The 21,835-nt window shown below is 45.1% G+C and overlaps 2 protein-coding genes across 5 annotated transcripts in view; one reads left to right on the plus strand and one right to left on the minus strand.

Moving 5' to 3' along the window:
• The window catches only part of tab2 (TGF-beta activated kinase 1 (MAP3K7) binding protein 2), a 63,588-nt gene extending 50,840 nt beyond the window's left edge, over positions 1-12,748 (plus strand). For 3 of the 4 annotated variants that reach the window (XM_042095974.1, XM_042095975.1, XM_042095976.1), the window contains 5 exons: positions 39-199; positions 4,499-4,592; positions 6,751-6,831; positions 7,355-7,459; positions 10,133-12,748. In XM_042095974.1, the coding sequence (XP_041951908.1) occupies positions 39-199; positions 4,499-4,592; positions 6,751-6,831; positions 7,355-7,459; positions 10,133-10,272 (581 nt within the window). In that variant the 3' untranslated portion in view covers positions 10,273-12,748. The remainder of the gene's footprint in view (positions 1-38; positions 200-4,498; positions 4,593-6,750; positions 6,832-7,354; positions 7,460-10,132) is intronic. The other variant, XM_042095977.1, reaches the window with a different exon arrangement.
• Positions 12,749-13,096: 348 nt separating this feature from the next.
• LOC121712039 (endoribonuclease ZC3H12A-like) lies at positions 13,097-21,704 on the minus strand. The gene is made up of 6 exons (XM_042095978.1): positions 21,635-21,704; positions 19,342-20,292; positions 16,522-16,661; positions 16,008-16,242; positions 15,678-15,784; positions 13,097-14,663 (listed from the first exon to the last, which is right to left on the minus strand). Exons 2-6 carry the CDS (start codon positions 19,737-19,739, stop codon positions 13,603-13,605), a joined length of 1,941 nt encoding a protein of 646 aa, XP_041951912.1. The 5' UTR covers positions 19,740-20,292; positions 21,635-21,704; the 3' UTR covers positions 13,097-13,602.
• Positions 21,705-21,835: the final 131 nt, after the last annotated feature.

Genomic DNA, 21,835 nt, shown 5'->3' on the forward strand with positions numbered 1-21,835 from the left:
AATCCCATAACCCCCTGCTCTGCTCCGCTGTGCTTTAGCCCTGCTCGTCCACCAGAAGGCCCGGATGGAGCGGTTGTGGCGCGAGCTGGAGCTGAAGAAGAAGAAGCTAGAGAAACTAAAAGACGAAGTCAACGAGATGGAGAATGACCTGACCAAGAGAAGACTCCAGAGATCCAATTCTGTCTCTCAAATTCCCTCGGTGAGTTACATTTTTCACTACCGTTTCAAAAGTTTGGGCTCACCAAGACAATTTCATGTTTTCCATGAAAACACACTTTCATCAAATTGCAAAATGAATAGAAAATATAGTCAAGAGATTGACGAGGTTAAAAAAGAATGATTTTTATTTGAAATAATAATTTTGTCCTTCAAACTTCGTCAAAAAATTCTCTATTTGCAGCAATTACAGCCTTGCAGACATTTGGCATTCTAGCTGTCAGTTTGTTGAGGTAACATTTAATTTAAAAGGTTACCTGTGAGGTAGTGATGTTACGGTTGATACCGAGGCTCCGAAGCGTGTGTCGAGAACCTCAAGCCATTCCCAGCAAAGCCCCGTATCGAGGCTTGAGTTGTATTGGTAATTTGACGTTAGACGTGACGTTCGAAGCCTCGTTTGGCTTCACTGCTTCGTAGCCTACTCGCGGGTAGTTGTCAGTCGTTGGTTGGTTGTAGGCCTATATTTCATTCACTGCTCTGTTCATCAAAAATACTACCCAGTTACCAAAGCACTTTCACTGCCCTCTGTTCTTCAAACACACTCAGTTACAAAAGCACTTTGCTCTCTTCTGTGTCATTTTACCCAATGTTAGCCTACAATTTATTATAGATTTTTTTTCTCTGAAAGAAGTCTGATTGTAGGATATGACACTGGTTTAGGCGTTAGACTAGAAATCGTGCGACCTGGGTCGCAGATCACCTTCTACTTCATTTGTTACAAAGAGAGAAAATATTTCACGGCAAAAAGTTGCTCTTTGGGACACTGGGCAAGGCATTAGGTTAGGGATCTCGCAACCTGGGTTCGATCCTTATCTCGTTTCATGAATTTTCACAGATCGCCAAGCTACTACTTTGTTAGGCTACAAAGAGAGGAAATATTTCAACATGGGAATCGCTTGAATTCCCCAATGCCTGTACTTATGAATGTATCACGCATTTGCGGACCAAATGGCGCTTTTTGTATTGCTTTTGTGTTAGGAATTTTTATGTGTTGTATTTTTATTGACCAGTAGTTGTCCTAGGGTGCATTCGAAAGCCTTCGAGAAATTAACCACTTTTCAACACATTTGGCTGGAAAGCTTCAAGGTTTCAAGAAGCTTCATCTTGCCATCACTACTGTGAGTCGTCTATTTCTCAAACTAGAGATAGTAATGTACTTGTCCTCTTGCTTACAGTAGTTGTGCACCGGGCACCACTTCTCTTTCTATTCCGTTTGTGCTGTTCTCTGAAGGGAGTAGTACACACTGTTGTAGGAAATCGTCAGTTTCTTGGCAATTTCTCGGCAATTTCTCACATGGAATAGCCTTCATTTCTCAGAACAAGAATAGACTGTATAAGTATAGGTATATATACACTTTTGATCCCTGCATTTATCCCAATCCGTGAATTAGTGAAACACACTCAGCACACAGTAAACACACAGTGAGGTGAAGCACACACTAATCCCGGCGCAGTGAGCTGCCTGCAACAACAGCGGCGCTCGGGGAGCAGTGAGGGGTTAGGTGAGGGGTTGAGCTTGCTCAAGGGCACTTCAGCTGTGCCTACTGGTCGGGGTTCGAACCGGCAACCCTCCGGTTATAAGTCCAAAGCGCTAACCAGTAGGCCACCGCTGCCTGTCAAGTTCCAGAAGAAAGTTCTCTTTTTCTGGCCATTTTGAGAGTATAATCGAACCCACAAATGCTGATGCTCCAGATACTCAACTAGCTTAAAGGAAGGCCAGTTGTATAGCTTCTCTAATCAGCACAACAGTTTTCAGCTGTGCTAACATAATTGCACAAGAGTTTTCTAATCCCCTAATTCTAATTAGCCTATTTTACAAGATGGAAAATCAACTTCCTGTGGAAGAGCAATGTCCCATAGACAGCAAAAGAAAAGTCCACAGAAAAGACAGAATCAGGAAAACGTTTTACCCTGCCAATTAAGGTATCATTAACATCAATGAGGCCGGACACCTGGGCACTGAAATTGGTCTATTAGCCTTTTAACATGATTAGCTAACACAATGTACCATTAGAACATAGGAGTGATGGTTGCTGGAAATGGGCCTCTGTACACCTATGTAGATATTCCATTAAAAATCAGCCGTTTCCAGCTAGAATAGTCATTTACCACATTAACAATGTGTATAGACTGTATTTCTGATTAATCTAATGTTATCTTCATTGAAAGGACAGTGCTATTCTTTCAAAAATAAGGATAATTTCTAAGTGACCTCAAACTTTTTAATGGTAGTGCACATTTACATGTATTCATTTAGCAGATGCTTATATCCAAAGCGACTTACGTCAATTATATTAATGTACCCGGAGCAACTTGGTTCATGGCATTTGAGTTGGACGAGATTAAAATATTATTATAATCGAAAGAACATTATGCAGGTTAGAAGAATTGATTTGGGTCATATCAGCACATTGCTAGATATGTATAACATCTAGATAGATGGACAGTTTGTTCAACATCTGCACATCCTAGATATGTTTCATGTGTATTGATATAGGTGTCATTTTACAGTTGTGTAATTTTGCCATGATGGCCATGTATTCATTGCAAGTATAGGCTATTAGAGTAACAATCATTGGGAGTCTCATGGAACATGGGGACAGATGACAGGGCATTGTGACATGTGTACCATGTGATCCTCTCATTGGCCAGATGTGGTGAGGGCCCTCCTTTGGGAGGAACTGTGAATGTGGTTTTGAGAGAGGCCAGATCCGATGATCACAATGCTCTCTCTCATTTTGAAATCCGCCCACAACTATACAAAAACATCACTGGCATTTGCTATTTTGTTTTGGAATCTAGACCACTGTTTGAAGCGCCACAATCCATCAGATTAGGATTGGTGACAAATGGTCCATATTCTGTGCAATGCATCAATTGTCCTCACTCCTATATTTGAACATATTCGCCATGTTTTCCATAGTATATTGTATAGCTTTGTATTTGCATCTGCCGATGTGAGACAGTGTGTGTCTGTGATCACACAGATATGTGGTATCCAGATGCATTAGTGAAGGCCAGGGTTACTTTGACGTGATCTGGTTCGTAAGCGTCCATCTTTGGGCCCAGTGCACACACTACTTGGAGAACAGGGCCTGGCTTATTTATTTTCCAAAGGAAGCCCTGATTCTTCAGAGAGTCGTGTTATGAGAAAACAGAGCCTCTTCCCTTCCTTCGGCCGCACTTTCCCCCTCCTCCTGGCTCCCCCTGCTTTGTTTGCATTGCCGCTCGCAGCTGTGAGTTTGTTGAAATATTACCCTTCCCCCCCCCCCTCCTCTCTTTCTCCCTGAAATTGTGGGAGTGCTCTAGATTTCTGTTGGATCAGCTGTTTTTTAGCTGCCCGCCCGTCTTGTTTTGTCAGGGGGAGGAAAACGAGCAGTTTTGAGGGCGAGCGGTGAGGTCTCCCTTTGAGCTGGGAAGACAGAGCGGGAAGGAGAGAGGGAGGGAGAGCGAGGGAGTGGGAGAGATGGAGGGAGAGGGAGAGATGGAGCGAACGCAAGAGAAGACAGCTAAACAGAAGATAGGGCGTGTAACAGTTTGGCTGATGTATTGCGAGTCAGTTTGTTATGGATGAGCAACGAAACATCATGGCTGCCAAAGCAGGCTTAGGACGGATACAGCAACAATCTTCTTGTTGCTTCTGAGTCGTCAGCGCTTTGTTTCGTAAATGATATATAAAATAGCGTTCCCGTCCAGCAGCGCGTTGATTCGTATTATTCTTTTCAGTTAGTAACCGAGACCGCTTTGGAGGGGCATAAATCCAGGAGCAGAGGAGTTGGAGTTTGCTTAGCCTCAGGGTAACTCACACCCTCAGAGTCCATTAAAACTGACCGGTTAGACTAACAGGCTGCTGCACCGCTGGTCAGTCTCTGACTGACTCCACGCACTCACGGGATGTGTCTAGAAGGTGTTCTGCTGCTGTATTCATTCACACATCATTCATCAAATGTGCTTGATGGTTTATGCCTCATTTCACTCAAGAGGATTCTGAAGCAGTCACATCCATCTTTCACCTCTTGCTTTTCTTTCTCTTCCAGTCTTTCATTCTCTCTGCATTTCTTTCTCAGATGTGGCCCTGTATCTCTCTCCCTCTCTCTCTCGCTCTCTCTCCCCCTCTCTCCCTCCCTCTCTCTCCCCCTCTCTCTCTCTCTCTCTCTCTCTCTCTCTCTCTCTCTCTCTCCCCCCCTCTCCCTCTCTCCCTCTCTCTCTCTCCCTCCCTCTCTCTCTCTTTGTCCATGTGTGACCCCTGACCCTCATGTTGTTGTCTGCTCCTCTCCTCCAGATTGAGGAAATGCAGCAGTTGCGGTGCAAGAACAGGATACTGCAGATTGACATTGACTGCCTAACCAAAGAGATCGATCTCCTTCAAACACGAGGTGAGCACCCTCTCACTCACTCCCCACTGCCCACATCCCCGCGTGCCCGTGAGATGGACATGTGGTGCATGTACAGTATGCGTGCATTTACCCAGCAGCATGTTAAATGATGATCAGGGTTCCCGCGGGTCATGGAATTTCTGGAAATATCATGGAATTTTGATGAAGTCTATTCCAGACATGGAAAGTCAGGGACTTCTATCATATTTAGGGCAAAGTCATGGAATTGTACATTTGACTTAAGAGTGGGAACCCTGGATGATGTCACTCTGTTTATCCATGCCATGGCCTATTGAAGTTCTTTTGTATTGTTCTTTTGAAATATGATGGATTGACATGCAGAATTTACACAAAGTAACGATGCTTGTGGAGATACTCAGTGAATTTGAGTGTTCTGTATCTGGAAGTCTCCACTGTTAAGCACTAGATTCTACTGCAGGACATAATTGTCTGTTTCGTTGTGCCATCAAATGCAAGGATCAGTAGATTTAGTAGCCCCTTGCCACCCCAGTTTTTCAGAATGCATATTTGAAGTCTGTGGGTTCTCAGGAAATGCAAGGAGTTCTGATCTCCCGATCTTCTGATCTTCTGTTTTGTCCCTCTTGCTTTATAATCCAATCCGGTACGGTTTCGGATTTGGATGACCCACTAGTATCATGACCATTTCTATGGCTCTGATCATGTCTAGTGTCTTGCTTCCTGTTGGCAAAGTCCCAGAACTGTTGGCAAACATTTCAACTATCCACGGTATTAGTTCCTCACTGCCTGGTTTCAAATGGCACAAATGGCCTGAGGTTGTGTCATAGAAGCAATAATGCACCTGAGGCCCATGATGTGGAGATAAGAGGTGTTACATATATTACCATTTATATGCTAATTATGTCCTCCTGTTAAGGGTTTGTATAAGGCAATTCCACGGAAAATGGACTTTTGTCACATCCATAACGCCAGTGAAATGCCTTGGCATTTGTATGATGTGAATGATAACATTCATTTTTTCTCATGTACATTCTTCAGCCAAAAATAGCAAATGCTCAAATTTCATGTAATCATTCACATCATACCATACCATCACATTTTATTGGCGTTATGGATGTAAACGTAATTTTCCATGGAATTGCCCTATAGCTCTGAGGTTTCTACGAAACTGTGGTCCAGTCTCTGAATTATAGAAACCTGGAGAGCAGGCTCATCACCTTTAGCCCGTTTTACGTTCCGGGTATACGCCCACATAATAGTCATTGCCGTTTAGGCTGTGACAGGCCCAAGCTATATTTCCATCAACAGTTCTTTTTTTCTAAAGACGATTTATAATCGAAAGACCAAAAGAGGAACTAACCCCCCCCCCCCCCCGCCCCCATGAGAACAGAGGTGCCTAACTTGGCTCTAGTGCCGTGGCACGGGCTGTGCGACTGCTGCTATTGTGCTGTTGACTACCAGCAATTTCCTGAATTGCATCCTGTTGCTGGTTGGTTTGCGAAGGGATTTATTGGGCCCCAGGTACCTCTGAGCGTGCGACCAGCATCTCGAATGTGTGAGCAGGCCAACACAGAGGAAGTGGACTGCACTGCAGACGAGTGAAGCGCTTTTTTAACGGGCCAAGACAGAGGAAGTGGAGTGAAGCGCTTTTTTAGCCGTAGCCCAGCCGTCATCTCTCTCCCCTTAGTGGCCATTGATGACTCGTGCACATCCTGTGAAGTCATCACCTGCCCCGTCTTGTCCTACATTTACACTTGATTCGTGTCGTGTGTGTGTGTGTGTGTGTGTGTGTGTGTGTGTGTGTGTGTGTGTGTGTGTAGATTTGCTGCATCTGTAAGAATTAGCAAGCCGAGTATGTGTCAGAGGTGACTGGGCAAAACTGTTTTTGTGAAGAGGGCGTGATAAAAACAGTGAATCCTAAATGTGTCAGAGGTGACAGTCAGTGCTTGACTGGGTCAGGTCTGTGAATATATGAATATATTTGCTGTGTCCGACAAAAAATTGTGGAATTGTGTTCCCTCATGACTATGCCAGCCTTCATGTGTGTGTATGTGTGTAAGGGGCGTCTTTATACGCTAAGCTCTGTGTCAGACGAATGTTTCATAGATGTGTCTGTATGAGTACATTGCCAGAAGGAGCTGTGTGTAATCTGGTCTCTTTTTGGTGATTTCGTTCGCAGGACCATACTTCAACCCCAGTGCAATTCAGAACTTCTATGACAGCCTTGAATGCTTCGGTCCGGTCCCTCCAAAACCCAAAGGTACTTTATCTGTTGGTCAGTTCTAGAAAAGGTGGCGTGTTCCCTGCATGGACGGTCTGACCCACTCACTGCAGCTTCTCCTCTGTCTTCCCATCTCTTCCTTCATTGTTTACATTCACATGTATTCATTTACATTTCATGTCAATTATATTCCAGGGGCCAGTCTCCCCAGAGCAACCCAGGGTTAAGTGCCTTGCTCAAGGGCACATAGTTGGAAGCCCGCGAATTGAACCCACAACCTTTCAGGCTACTGCATGCTAGCCCAGGTCCTTAGCCACTACGCCACCACCGCCCATTGTAGAGCGCACTCTTCAGTGCCATTCTGTTTAGTTCTAGTAGTGATGAGTGAACCTTGGGAATTAACAGTAGTAATGTAGGACTTTTAAATGCACGTCCTGTAGTCTAGCTGTATATAGGTGTACAGTATGAACTTTATAATTCCTTTATGCTGTCCATCCTTCTCTCCTCTCCTCTCCTCTCCTCTGCCATTCATGCTATTGCTTCTTCTCTGGGACCCCCTCAGGGTCAGAGTACCCTGGCTCACTGGACAGGAGAGGACGAAAAATAAACGTCTCCTCCAAGTTAAAGATGGACGCCTCTGCTGCTCTTCCTCCTCCTGTCCCTCTGGGTTGGTTCATCTGTCTCTCTGTTGTCTGTCTGTCTCTCCGTTAAGTTTCTCTGCTAGATTTGGTCATCTGAACCTCCTCTGCCACCTTTTATTACATTTCATTTATTCTGCTGGGTCATGTCTGTCCATCAACACAAACCTTTTCAGAGAGAATTCTATCATCATGTGTTATTATTATTGGGGGCCAAGCAGCGAAGCTGCGAGGACCTCATTGTGTTTCTACGTTTTCCTATTAGTATTATTATATGCAATGGGAGTCTATGGCAGCCCATAGAACCGTCTGGTAAAAAGTTGGGAAATTTGGCACACTGATTGGGGACATGATTCATGTCACCAAGTTTCATGTCGGCAACTCGAACCCACTAGCGCCACCAACAGGCCAAAGTTGGACGTGCGTTCATGCACGTAACTTTTGACCTGTTGGTCCGATTTTCAAAAGTCAGGTATTGTTGGAATCCTTGGACTTTTTGTCTTCGGAAGTATTACCGTTCGCCCGTCACATCCAATCGAAATTTGTGGCGAAGCCGCCAAACAGGAAGTGAGCTCATATCTCAGCAATCGTTGCATGTATCAAAACCAAACTTGGTACATGGACTCATGACCCCATCAGGTGAATGCCGAAGAAATTTTGTGACCTTTGACCTCTAGGGTCACTGCAATTAGCAAAAATGCATTTTGCCTTTTCACGTGCTAGACGTGAAACTTGCTTTGACAGCTTATGGCCATACGTGTGATTGCAGCATTGAGCTAATAGCATTTCGTTGCCATGGTTACTCCGGCCTATCTGCTTGGCCCCCTCATTGCTGCTTGCAGCTATATTTATTTTTATTATTATATCCATATCCAAAATGGTATTGGGTACATGATGTATATTCATTTAAAGGAAAATGTACATATTTGATACACGGTGTAATCAGCTGGTGTTCATTGTTGTCTGTCCGGTGTGTCTCTGTACAAGAGGAAGTAATGCTGAACCACACAAGTGCATATTCCACCAAAATATATTTCCTCGGCTGCAAAATGTCAGCATGATGCAGGCTATCCATTTTGTTTCAGTATCTAGCTTGAAAGTTGCAAATGTGTTCCATTTGATGAATTTAAATGATTACATTTCATATGTATCACATGTTATACATTATTATGCCTGTTTGGATGTTTTTTATTATAGGCCTAAATACTGTAAATTCTCTAGAATATACTGTATGTGAGAGGGGCTATATTGATCTCGACAAAATTACATTGGCTTGTCATGGAATCAAAAAAAGCATTCTTTTTCCAAGCTCAAAATCACATACCCCGATTAACAATATTACCGTCCAATTGAAGGGATGTGACTGGAGAATTTTTTAAACATGTCTGACAAGCTGCAATTATCTGTCAATTAATTTAATTGCTTTGAAAAACAGACTTTCCAAAGTTCCATTGGAAAAGCTCTCCAGACAAACACTGCCCAGAGCAGAAGCCACAGCTAGATTGCCATCTCACACTGTGATATTATCTGGCACTATTCAGCAGCTCTGCCCACGTAGTGTCTTGGCCCTTTTTTGTGCAAAAAAAAAAATTGCTCATGCTGTATGTTGCCACTGTTTTGCCCTCAAACTACAACCCTAAATTCTATTCAACGACAGGTTCACTAAGTTACAGTTAGGAACAAAATGATTCGTACCCCTGGCAAATATTGATTTAATGTTGATTTTTCTCTTGACCATTATGTTCGTTCTGACCGAAAATGACACTGACACATGCCAACACGTTGTACGAAAATCTGCTAGAAACATGAAATCAGAAAAAGAAGCCTTTTCATCTTTTCTATAAAAACTGTATGTGTGTCAGGTTGACAAAGCATAATCCAATGGATGGCTGCCAACATGCCATCTCAGATTTATTCTCATGTCCTTTTTAGGCCATTAGTTGCTGCCTGTACCTGTTCGTGAGAGTAGACTGCTCGTGTGACCCACGTGCTCCCTGTATATGAAGCGCCGTCTTGGCAACGCTTCATCTAGAATGTTCTATCACTCCGAGTTTCAGGAGCACTCGGTGTTGTTTTTCATTTTGGAGAGAGGCATTATAAACGTATCGTGGGGAAACTATGCCTCTGATAGCTAATTTGATGTAAGGCCTGAGAGGGTAAGCCGCACAGCTGGTAGAGCTGCGGTGTGTTTGAACATGCCAATTTATGTGAGCGTGTGTAAATCTGTCTTCTGAATGAATTCTCTGTATGTAAATAACACGCCCTTTTCTGCCCCTGCCCCTCTCCCTCTCTCTCTCTCTCCCTCTCTCTCTCTCCCTCTCTCCCTCTCTCTCTCTCTCTCCCTCTCTCCCTCTCTCTCTCTCTCCCTCTCTCTCTCTCTCTCTCTCTCCCTCTCTCTCTCTCTCCCTCTCTCCCTCTCTCTCTCCCTCTCTCCCTCTCTCTCTCTCTCTCTGTCTTTCTCTCTGTCTTCCCATGTCTGTATTCACCCTTTCATTTTACCCCTGCCCCTGCACCTTTCTCTTCTTTTTTGGCTCCCTTGCTTTCCCTCCCTTACTTTCTGCACACCATCTCTGTCTCTGCCTTTCCCTCTCTCTCCCTCTCTCTCTGCCTTTCTCTCTTTGTCTCTGTCTATCCTTCTCTCTGCATCCCTTCCTCTCTTCCTCTCCCCCTATGGCGCCCTTTCCCTCGTTCCCCCGTCCCAGACTCCCCCAGTAAGAGTGTGAAGGCGGTAGCCGACTCAGAGGAGGACGAGGGCACCCAGTGGAGCTGCACGGCCTGCACCTTCCTCAACCACCCCGCCCTCCTCCGCTGTGAACAGTGCGAGTTCCCGCGCCACTTCTGAGCCACATCGGACGCCACACACCGACCGACGCCGGGGCCCCCGCACAGCATCAACAAACACACACACACACACACACACTCCGCTACAGTGGGAGAATGGACGACTCTTCTTCCTTCATTCTTCTAGTCATATTGAGAAAACACGGACAGGGTTACCAGTTTTGTTTGTTGTTGTTGTTGTTGTTCGTTGGTGTCCTGTTTTTTTTTTTTTTTTCTCCAAGGTTTGTCGAATGCTTAATCATTGAAGGCTTGACTGGATAGAGTTGTGTCTCTTAAACAAACCAAACAAACAAAAGAAGCAAAACAGTTTAAAAAAACACAAACGCAAGCCAGCAGCGCCGGCGGTACCTCTTCTTGGAGTGTGTGTGTATGTACGTGTGTGCCACACACACACACACACACACACACACACACACACACACACACACACACACCACTGCCCCACCCAGCTCCGAGGGACATTCCTCTGTCAAAGGGAGACCCTCCTTCCTCCCTTCTTCAGTATTATCAGAGTACTGTGCCTCGGTGTGAAAACACACACACACACACACACACACACACACACACACACACACACACACATACATACACATACACATACACACATACACATACACATAAACACTGCCCGTACGCACACACAGGGAAGGCTGTGTGGATGCCAGTGATTGGGGTTCTTCTCCTTAACGGCAGGGAGAGGAATCGGGATCTGGACTCGAGTGTGTGAGCATGATGGGGAATCTACACACACAGGCTCCTTCTGGGCCAGACTGATGGCCACATCTGGGTCGCTGTGTGCAGGGGCTGATGGGAAGATTAGGCGGAGTTTCTGCCACTGATTGGGGGTGAAAAAAGGAAGCAAACGATTCTCTGTTATTCTCCTTTTTCTTTGAGAGTACTCCTCACCAAAACTGGCGCCTCTGCAAATTGTAGCGAAAAAAACAACCAAAAAAGAGAAAAACCTAAACTGCATGCTTTACATGTCCAGTCAATGGAGGAGAAAACTATTCCCCTGAACTTATAACTGTACATAGTTTTAGAATGTGCTTTTAAACAATGAAAAAGATGCCTCCTTCTCACACTATGAATCTCTTATATTTCTTGTAAGTATAGCTCTATAGACTTCCTATAGAATAACGTTTCCTCTTTTCTCCCCTCCCTCTCCCTCATTTCTTCTTGAACATGAATAAGCACGGTTTCCCCATTTTTGTAAGCTTTTGAACTTGATTTCTGTGAGGAGGGAAGCAGTGCCTATGGGAAGCGGATTTGATTTTTTTTTTTTCCAGGACGTGTTCATGAAGCTCTGGGCCGCTCGCCTCTCCTTACTGGCATACAAAGCTGCTGACGGTCCTACGTACGATCTGCGCATGCAGCGGAAGTCGGAAGATGGAATTATTTGTTTTCTTTTGTTGTTTTTTTTCCTCGTCTCTGAAGATGCAAGAGAACTTTGGACTGTTAACAAGGACAAAAACAAGCCCACAAAAAAGGATTGACTAACCATCTTATCTGACAACTGGAATGTAGGTTTAATATTTGGGGATTTTTACACCTCTGTGCCAAGAGAAGTGTGCATTTTTACCGATGCACCCATAAACATTTTATAGAAAAAGAAACTATATATTCTCCAGAGTAAAGTTTGAGGGCTTGGACTATTTTTTTGGGAGGGTGGGGGTTGGGGTGATGTTACCTGGGTGTATGTGCGCAGCTTGATCTAAAAAGATGAGTGTTCAGCAAAGTGTCACGGTGGTGGTTAGATTGGGTTTGCAAGTAAACTACGAAATCAATCGATTACAGTCAACCAAAGCTCCAGGATGCGGCTGTGCATCCGGCAGCCCCGTTGTTCAAGTGCCTAGCACCTGTGATCACCTACATGTGCCTAAAGCCAGAAGGACTTGACCTCGGCTAAGACTACACAAGCCTGAACAGACAGTGCCACAAGGGATTCTTTCCCCCTCCCCCCAAAGTATGTTGGTCCTAACTATTGATTTGAGAATTCAGTGTTTACTGTTTTATTGATTTTTACCTTAATATTTGAAGTTTCTTTTTTTTTTCCTCAGATTTGTGAAAAAAAAAATTCTCACGTGTTGCAATTTGCTGCCTCACCCTGCTGGATTTGAGTGCTTTGTGTCTGAGTAATCTAAGCAGTCACCAGTCAAACGTGTCATTTTTTTAAAAAGCTAAAGCAGAAACACCAAAAGGCGTTACATGGATGAAATTGGTGGAAGGGTAGAGAGTTAAACTGATACAATTTCTCTGAAGCACTTATGTGATACTTTGACCTGTTTTAAAAATAAAAAAGGAAATCCAGTATCTGCTTCAGCCATAGCCCATTGAGACGAGTCTGTTCATACGTGTTTTATTAATTAAAAGCAAAAAAGAGAGACTAATTTGGATATCTAAAAGTTGTTTTTGATTTTAGCTGGGAAAACTGTCTTTGTAACAGATAAGTTATTTGTAAAAATAAAAAAAATCTATTCTGAAATTCTGTAGTATTTCCCACCTAATTTATGATTTTGCTTTGATTTTTCTCTAACAGCAATGAATGCAATATGAACCACCTGAAGTAGAGTGCAGTCTTTTGAAGAGCTAACCACTAGGTGGCAGAGGAGATGAGGGTAGATATTGAGGTTTCAGGTTCTACCGGTAACTTATCGTTGATGAGTAAGTAAGTACATATGTAGCATTTCCCTTATGACTTGGAAAATTCTTTCTCGGCATGACTATGCAAAGGAGTTATCATCAAGGAAATAACATTTGGCATAATGAGGAACTGAGAACATGTTGTCCTTTTTCAAAAGTTGAAAAGAAAACAAGTGACGCAGAACAAAAAGTATTAGAGGTATATCTCAACACCTACATGTTTACTGTCAGTGAATTTCATATTCCACAACAATAATTTTATATTTGGGCTCATTCCCCACATCGGGGCTACAGAACTAAAAACAACAATGTTGTTGCTTTGACATGGCAGTTTGTTAATGCTTTTACATACATGACAGGGTTTGCTGCCCTTACTGCTACTTTTCCAGAAGCAAGACGGGATCTTCACCCAGCCTTCACTAGGTTGGATCAAGAGTTTCATTTTTCACAGAGAGTAGTGCATGGCACATTCACAATGAAAACACATTCTGTGTGGACGGTCTACATAAAGTTTAAAAAAAGCAGGCTTTTGGAAATGAGAGTGAGTGAGTGAGTTCAAAAGTCAGTTGTCGGTAAGAGCACTTTCAGGGCAGTTTAGAAATTGTAAACAGCACATAGATAAACCTGAGAAAGGAACATCCGTCTGAGAGTCCATATGTGAAGGAGGGAAAGAAGTTTAACGAAAATAATCTCAGTAGCTGGGTCTGAATTTATGGATCAGTCCCACTAGTGTGGTCGTGTCCTGGACGTCTGGGTTGTGGCTCATGACCTGGTCAACTGCGTTCTGTTGGAAATTGGTGCTCAGCTGTGCCCTGATCGCATCTCTCCTTTCACTGTTAGCACCTCCACTCACTGTTTGGGTGGGGTCAGACGAAGGCAGTGACCAAGTACCCCTGTTGGGCCTTTCGTGTTGTGGTTCCTCCCTGGACAGGTGCAAATAAGGGCCGTGGCTGTGGGCCCGCATGCTGCTATAGTGGCCGTGTGGAAGCGCTTGATACGAACACTGACCGTGGCCAAAAGGCGTGCCCAGGTGAGCGTGAGCACCGCCTGTCCCGTGAGACTGAGGCATCATGGGAGTATAGCGGCACTCGGGCGCGTGAGGCTGCGTCATCACAGAGCTGTAGCAGCACTCGGGCGCATGAACGCCCTGACTGCCGTTGTGAAAATGATCGTGGTGCTCGGGGGTCATCCACGGGCCGCCAGATGAGTAGAAGTCTCCGCTGCCGTTACTGGAGCCGGCCACTCCGCTGCTGAAGGCCAGAGACCGCCCGCACTGGGTGTCAAACTGCTGCTGCTGCTGCTGATGATGATGATGATGATGATGATGATGATGGGGCAACTCCTGGATGGTCATCCTCGTCATGGAGTTGTCCAGAGAGCAGAAGCCGTGGTCACTGTCAGAGCTGAGACCGCCGTAGGCGGTCAGGGAGCTGCGCATGTGCGCCGGGCTTCCTCTACCTCGGGGGCTGTTGGACCGCAGCACCGGCGAGTTCCGGTCCTCCTGACCCATGCAAGGCACCGCACTGGGAAAGTAGCCGGTGTGGGAGTAGGCGGCCAGCCCTGTGTCGCTGAGAGACGACGAGTAAGGGTGGAGGGTTGAGGTGGCGTTGATGGAGGCCCGGTGCAGTGCCTGCTCCTGCTCCATGGCCGACTTGCTCTTTGCTCTCAGCTCGTCTGCCACGGACAGCTGGGATTGGTCAGCGCGCTCTGGGTGGTAGTACTTGCACTTCACCCCATAAGTGCACTTCTTCCCTGGAGGAAGCAGACAGAATAAGAGAGGGGGTTAAGAGGGAGAGGGCGCGGAGAGGGAGGAGAAGACATGGGACAATTGCTTATGCAACCTGAACTAGACGTGCACTCCACCCCGCTACAAACACACACAGCAGCACCAGATGTACCCTAGTATCTCTTCAGAAACTGTCAACAGTGAGGAGGTGCGTTTGTTTGAGCATACCCCCCCCCCCCCCCCTTCACTCACTTCCTCTTCTAATGCACCATAAACACACTTAGCGAGGCAAACAAATTAGTCCTAAACTCGCAACCAGCACTGGCTCCCCCATTTTCTTCCTGTTTCCAGTCAGGACCCACCACCACCACCCCTACCTACATTGCACTTACACTAACACAGAAGGTACTTTATGCCTGACAATGGACAGATGTAAAATCAGCCGTGTGTTTGCTTTAAAGTTCAATTATCTACAGGCCTGATCAGACGTGGGGAGGGGTTGATTAGGAGTAAAGGGGGCCTTTTTTTGTAGCGGCAGCCCCTGTGCCAGGTCCCAACGTTCTGGCAACGTCGAGACCCAAACAGATGCCCTGCCAAAAAAAAAATCACAAGCCTGCTACACATCATCGCCAGCCGCAAATCCACCTCAGCTGTTTGGAGTGGAGCCGCGTTCAGCTGAGGAGCTCTGCGGTGAGCTTGGAGCATCTTTACCATCTCCAATATTCCCCCTCCCCCTTTTAATGATATAGTATTATTTTGGATGATTTGATCTATTTCTTAGTTGGAGAACAATGGAAGGCATTAAACTGGCCTTTTAAGAACAGGTAGTGATTGTCCGTCACTTTGTCATGTTACTTGTGAGTAGTTGAGAATGGCCTGATGGTTGAGAAGTGGACTATTTACTAGGCCTACATGACGCATCATAACCTCTGCTGTCCTCTGTATGGGCAGTTTTCAGGATAACCTCCTACTTGAGATTAATCTGTTAGTGTCCGATCTCTTATTCTCTCATCTGTTAGCCTACAAGATTTGCTGCTCACCATATGGACAAGGCTGTTGCTTGTTCTCAGGAACTGTTGGTCTTATCCTTAAAAAGTTGTCAAGAGTTGGACCATTCCTTCCAAGGGGATCCTCAGGAGGCATGAACCTGAAATGAGGAGTGAAACTGTTACACTCCGGTTTCAGCACTGTAGAGATGTAGTGTCTTCAGGCCCGATGATGTGGGTTATATAACCTCACAATCTCCAAGACAATTGCTATTGCTATCAATGGATGTAGGCCATTAAATCATGGCCTACCAGTACCAATTAAATCATGGATAGCTAGCTGTCTTTCAAAAATGATTCAGTATGAAGTATTTCCGAACATACGTGTCATTTGCAAACGTGTACATCAACAAGCGATCCTCAATGAACTGCTTCCACAGTGGCTTTTCAATCTGCAGATCTCTGTAATTATCGTTGGACACAATGATGCCGTCTGATTCGTAGGCCAGGTTGACAATGTAGCGGTCATCATAGCACACGATCCGCTTGCCATTCACACAGCGTGATGGCGTGAACACCAGGATCTTTTTCCGTTCCAGTTCAGTTAGGATATGTTGATCTGAAATTGTTAAGCACACATTAGTATGATCAGTCATTACAGTAGGCTACATGGAGAGAGAAACTACACTTCTGATTACAGTAACTTTGATACAGTCACAAACACACGGAATGCAAAAGTGAGGGGGTAGGCTAAAATAAACTGGCAATCAATCCATTATTGTGGTTTTCACAGACTGAGCATTGGAACCAGTGATTATATAGTTCAAAACAACAGCCATATCCCCATCTAGTGGATAGTTAATTTCACGACATGACAGGGTGTTGTGGGTGGACATACTTGTAATAGGTGTCTCAGGTCGCGGCTGTTCCTTCCTCCACATCGGCACGAACACGGTAATGTCCCGCATGCCTCGATCCCAAAACCACTTCACGGCCAACTGCACTCCGCGGCATGAAAACACCTGTTTGTTTCCATGGCTGAAATAAAAGAACATTGTACTTCAACTTCATGATAATCTATGGTCCACGAATATGGCCATTTCACTGAACACCACAGTCAAGATAATATTCAGTTCCTTGTTTAAGCATGAATAGTCTATTATTGTTTCTTCGAAGTTGATTGTCATTCTGAGCAAATTATCCTATGCAAACATCCTTTTTAGGACCGTTGATGCTTATTTATAGGCTATTGACTGACTGCATATTGTTGGTTTTCGAATAAGCATTGGAAGTGAACTATACTGTAAAAACAAGATTATAGTAGCCTATTTGCTGACACTCACTCAAAGCGGTGCTCTTTGGCTGAGGTTTTATATCGAGTGTTGTAAAAATAACATTAACATCGTGCTATTACGTTTTATGCTAATTCTCTTGATTTTATACTAGGCCTACACAGACAATTATTTCATAAATGTATTGTGTGTGTGTCATTGTTCAATGGTCTTCTCAGCTGGATGGTGAGAGTTTAATTTGCTTATGATCTGTTGTAACCCAAATGCGGGGCTTTCCCTGCCCACCCTTCACCAACAGGATGTGGTTGTCAGTTTGCATGTGTAGCTTGCAATGCAGCACAATCTGTGATGGAACTCCGGCGTCAAACCTCGTGCGACGGCCCCACAGAGAAACTCAAAGAGAACAATACCAACTCTCGTCACGGGGATATAGAGGTAATTAGTAAAAGACAAATATTTGTAGAGAGTTGACTATGGAACCCTGGAGGTGTCACTGTAAGATATTTTTTGGTGCACGTTTTACTTAATAGTGTGCTCATTTGACTAAATTGTGCTCTCATTTTAGTTTTTGTAAAATGAGCTCACAATTTAGTATTATGTGTGCACGATTTAGTAAACTTTGCACACATTATAGTAACATTTGTGCACAATTTACTAAATTGAGCGCACAATGTAATGAAATGACACCGCAATTTAGTAAAACAAGAGCACTATGTAATTAACCGAGCACACAATATATGAAATTGTGCACACAATCTAGTAAAATGACACCACAATTTACTAAAATGAGCGCACATTCTCTCAAAAAAAAAATATTGCAATGACACCCCCTGAGCTCCGTAGTTGTCTGGTCAGTCACATGTTAATATTTCAGGGACTTTTCTGGTGCTTCTCTTGTGGCACATGACACCTCACACACAGAGCCACTGAGATTTTCATTTAACAGGTGAACACGTCATGATGACGGGTCATTTTACTGTGAGGTTGCACAATAATCTACCCTACAAATGATTCTTTCTTTCCATGACTACTCTTTAAAGTAGGCCTATATACAACAATGTATCTTTGGTCAATGTGGAATGATCTCATGACAAGAGTAAACCCATGAATAGCCTGCTACAGTGATCCACATAGTGACCGGTAATGCTGTGGAGAATATGTTGGATGTCGAGATGTATTTACAGTACATGGACACAGCATTCAAATGCCTCAGCAGCCCATACTCAGGAAAAACACTGGGACTGAGGGAGAGAAACTGAGAGATGTCTACAACTGTTGCTGCATCGGTATATCTTTGCATGGGTTGGCAGTTGGGTTTGGTACTAAGGCCTTACAAATTCAAATGGGGTTAGAGCAGTGTCATGTCAGGTCATGGTAAAAGAGCAGTGCCCAAATCATGATTATGTGCTCTTTGTTGTAGTCTGCATGCCTTTACATGTCTCTGAGCACTTGCCACACTTTTCCCCCGAAAATGAACAAATAATTTCTGACTTTCACTTCACTTTGTTGTCTTAAAGAGGAACTGCTCTTATCTGACACCACTGGGTTTTGGTTCTTTGTGTGTTGGTATGGCAACCTCGCCCCTCACAACAAGCAGAGTAGTAGTACTTGGTTCCCACTGAACTTGTAACTCACTCTGTGCTATGTTGACTTGTTGGTCTGTGCCTTTGCATGACAAGAGTAATTTGTACCATCTCTATCTCTCTGTCTCTCTCTCTTTTTCTCTTTCTCTCTCTCTCTCTCTCTCTATATATATATCTCTCTGTCTCTCTCTCTTTTTCTCTTTCTCTCTCTCTCTCTATCTCTCTGTCTCTCTCTCCTTTTCTCTTTCTCTCTCTCTCTCTCTCTCTCTGTTCCACTGTTCGCTGCTACTGTGTGCTGTAAATAGGAGTTTCTCTAATTCTGTCATCTTGCGTGTGTCACTCAAATGACGATCCTAATCATGCCATCACTGCTAATTTTAAAGTGTGGGAACAGTCTGACCATGGTTACAGCTCCAGTGACCTCTCTGTGCGTCACTTAACCAGTGCTCTTGTCTTCACTTCAGCATCAGCCCATCAACAGCACCAGCTATTGTACTTTTCACCTGATTACAGCCCCTTGGTTTCCTCCCTGCTCTAGTTTCTCAGCTCAGAATGTAGGGCACAGTGCTCTCTTGTTTCTTCTCGGCACCAACTAGGCGAAGAATGAGGGGGGGGGGGACTGAGTTTTGGTAACCGAGGTGGTCACTAAGTGAAGGAGAGGTCACGCAACCTCTATAACTAACACCAGCACCTCTCTTGCCTTAAGCCATGAGTTTCTCAACTGACTTAATTTAAAACCCATTCCCCTTTAAAGTTGTCAAAGCAAATCCCTTCGACTGTAGTTTCGGTAGCTTCTCCGCACCTCAGCCAACCAATCTCTGTGTTTTGAACAGTAGCACTCACCTCATGGCCACGTTGCTTCCATCGATGACCACTGGCCTGAGGTTACTGACGTGGTTCCGGTCAACTGGCGTAGGGCTCCGTGCCGGTGACACCATCCGAGGTGGGCTGCACCCTCTGGCCACCAACTGGGGGCTGCTGCTGGAAGCTCTGGAGGTCTTGCTGGTTCCCACGGGCGGCGCGTTGGTGTGTCCGTTGGTGTGTCCGTTGGCGGTGGTGGCGCTATACGCTTGGCTGGTACTGTTGCTCTTGGGGCATGTCTTGATGAGCTCCTCCAGGATGTCGTTGGTCTGGGCATCCTGGCGTAGGCTGTGCAGCACCCTCACAATGTCGGTGTGGGAGTAGCCCAGCTTTAGAAAGCGCTCCACCTTGATTTGCTGTCTGTCCGTGGCAGTCTGCATGGTCGTGTCTGTGTGTATGTGCGCGTGTGTGTGTGTGTTTTCTGTCTGTCTGTCTCTGTGTTTACCTAGCAGGATGTTTTGTCTCAGTCTCAGTCTCACACTCTGTGTGTGTGTGTGTGTGTGTGTATGTGTGTGCAGTGTACCTGAGTTAAGGTCACTCTACAGTGGTCCTGTAGTAGAGGGTCGCTGGTCCATGTGTGTACTCCTGCTCTGATGTGAACGTGGTTCCTATGACAGCAGCTTCTGCCTCCACTCAGTGTCTCTCTTTCTCTCTCTCACTCTTTCTCTGCCCCTCACTCTCTCTCTCTCTCTCTCTCTCTCTCTCTCTCTCTCTCTCGCTGGGGAATCCTCTGGGTTGTCCGCACTCCTCCTCTAACTCATGACTGTTTCCATGACCGAGCTGTCAGTTTTGGAACAGTTGACGCGGAGGCTGGTGAGTCTGTGGTCTTGAGGGAGCGAGGGTGTGGTTTTCGGAGGGTGGGGGGGGGGGGGGGTGCTGCTTGTGGAGGTGGAGGAAGAGGAGGAGGGATGTTGTCAATATGGTCCTCAGTCACTGTAAACACAGGAAGCGCATGGCTGAAGTGACAGGGAGTTTTTTTTAGGCTGTGGTGCACCGCGTCGATAGAGATCTGCACAGTGCACCACTGCACGCAGAGAAACACACCTATCTACGTCACGCCCTAGTTAGCAAAAAGCCCCCTCGCTCAGCCAAGGTGAGTTGTTTGCATGTGTGTTCAGTGTGTGTGTGTGGGTTGTGGGTGGGTGTTAGACATGGAATGCTGTAAGTCACTCTAAAATGAAAAGCATGTATGATATTGGTATACTCCCTGTTTTGAACACTTGCGAAAGACATGCATTCACTTTCAATTACATCACAGAATTGAGGAAACGTCAGGGACTTCTTTCATAAAATTCTGGTTTGACCACTTACAGAAACCGAAGCTAGCTATAAAGCTGTTTTTAATATCTTCCTTCAAGGTATTTTTCTAACTGCGTCTTCCTTGTGGCTATTTTTAGTGCTGCACAGTAATAACCTGCCACTTGTTATGGGCCTGCCCTGCTGGTTGACTTTAGCCTTCTAGCATTCTCGGGCAAGGTGTACACCCAGTGACAAGTGCTCAGTTAATCTAGTGTACTGTAACCCCCAACTTTGGTGAGTGTAGAGGGGGGGTGCTTAATGTTTTCCTGTTTAGTTTCACACTCTGGAACTTATTCACCATATCCTCCTATAAAACAACATGACTGACCTTTGAGAAGGAACACTGCCCTTTATTTGTAGACATTATGCGTCACAGCAGATAATCGAGCGGTAGTTTTGGAATATGTATCGACGCCAATCTTCCAGAGACACTTTCAGAACAGGTCAGGGCAAGCCACTGATTTGTCTGTGTGTACCCTGCACCTCACCACATCCTGTTCTTGTGGTGCGACCCTTTGCTTTTGTTAACAGCGCATTCAGTGACCCCTCCGCCCCCCACCTCAAGCCTCTGGTGGTGAGGTTCTCTGTCTGTCTGTCTTGTTTGACCTCTCTGTCTGACTGACAGCTGTCATTCACTCTTTCCTGTGGCTCCTCATAAAATGGTTTTAAGTTATAGAGGAATTCGAGTCTAAATCTCTCTATGTGTGGTGCTTCTTCTCTCTCTGTGTGTGTGTGTGAGTGTGTGTGTGTGAGAGAGAGAGGTGTCTGCAAGAGTTTTTTGCCGTTGTACCCAAGCCCTGCTGAGTAAACTGAAACCCTGATCGTCAGAAACCCTGTGCCACAAACGTCTCGCACAACGTTCTACATAAAACACTCGTAAAAAAACAACAACCATTCATTTCAGCCCAAACAGACCCCAAACCCAGCGGTTATTTGTGTGTGTGTGTGTGTGTGTGTGTGTGGAGAGGGTACTCACAGTGATGGCTCAGCGGTGTGTATGCATGCAGCTGCGCTCCCCGTGGCTGCCTGTGCAGGCTCGTCCTACTCTCTCTCACACACACACACACACACTGAGCTCTCTTCAGCGCCACTCTCCCCCACTGTTATCTCCCCAAACGAGGAAGTGGCTGCATTTATTTATTTTTTTCTTTTGAGCTCTACCGGCAAGGAAACAATA

The sequence above is a fragment of the Alosa sapidissima genome, chromosome 6 (genome assembly GCF_018492685.1).
Source record: "Alosa sapidissima isolate fAloSap1 chromosome 6, fAloSap1.pri, whole genome shotgun sequence".
In the NCBI taxonomy this organism is placed as follows: domain Eukaryota; kingdom Metazoa; phylum Chordata; class Actinopteri; order Clupeiformes; family Clupeidae; genus Alosa; species Alosa sapidissima.

Excerpts from the sequence above, each read along its gene's own strand:
- LOC121712039 (XM_042095978.1), bottom strand. The coding sequence starts at position 19,739 with ATGCAGACTGCCACGGACAGACAGCAAATCAAGGTGGAGCGCTTTCTA. Across the intron at positions 16,243-16,521 it reads ACCTGAGACACCTATTACAA|ATCAACATATCCTAACTGAA; the intron begins GTATGTCCACCC and ends TAACAATTTCAG. Across the intron at positions 14,664-15,677 it reads GCAACAGCCTTGTCCATATG|GGAAGAAGTGCACTTATGGG; the intron begins GTGAGCAGCAAA and ends TGCTTCCTCCAG.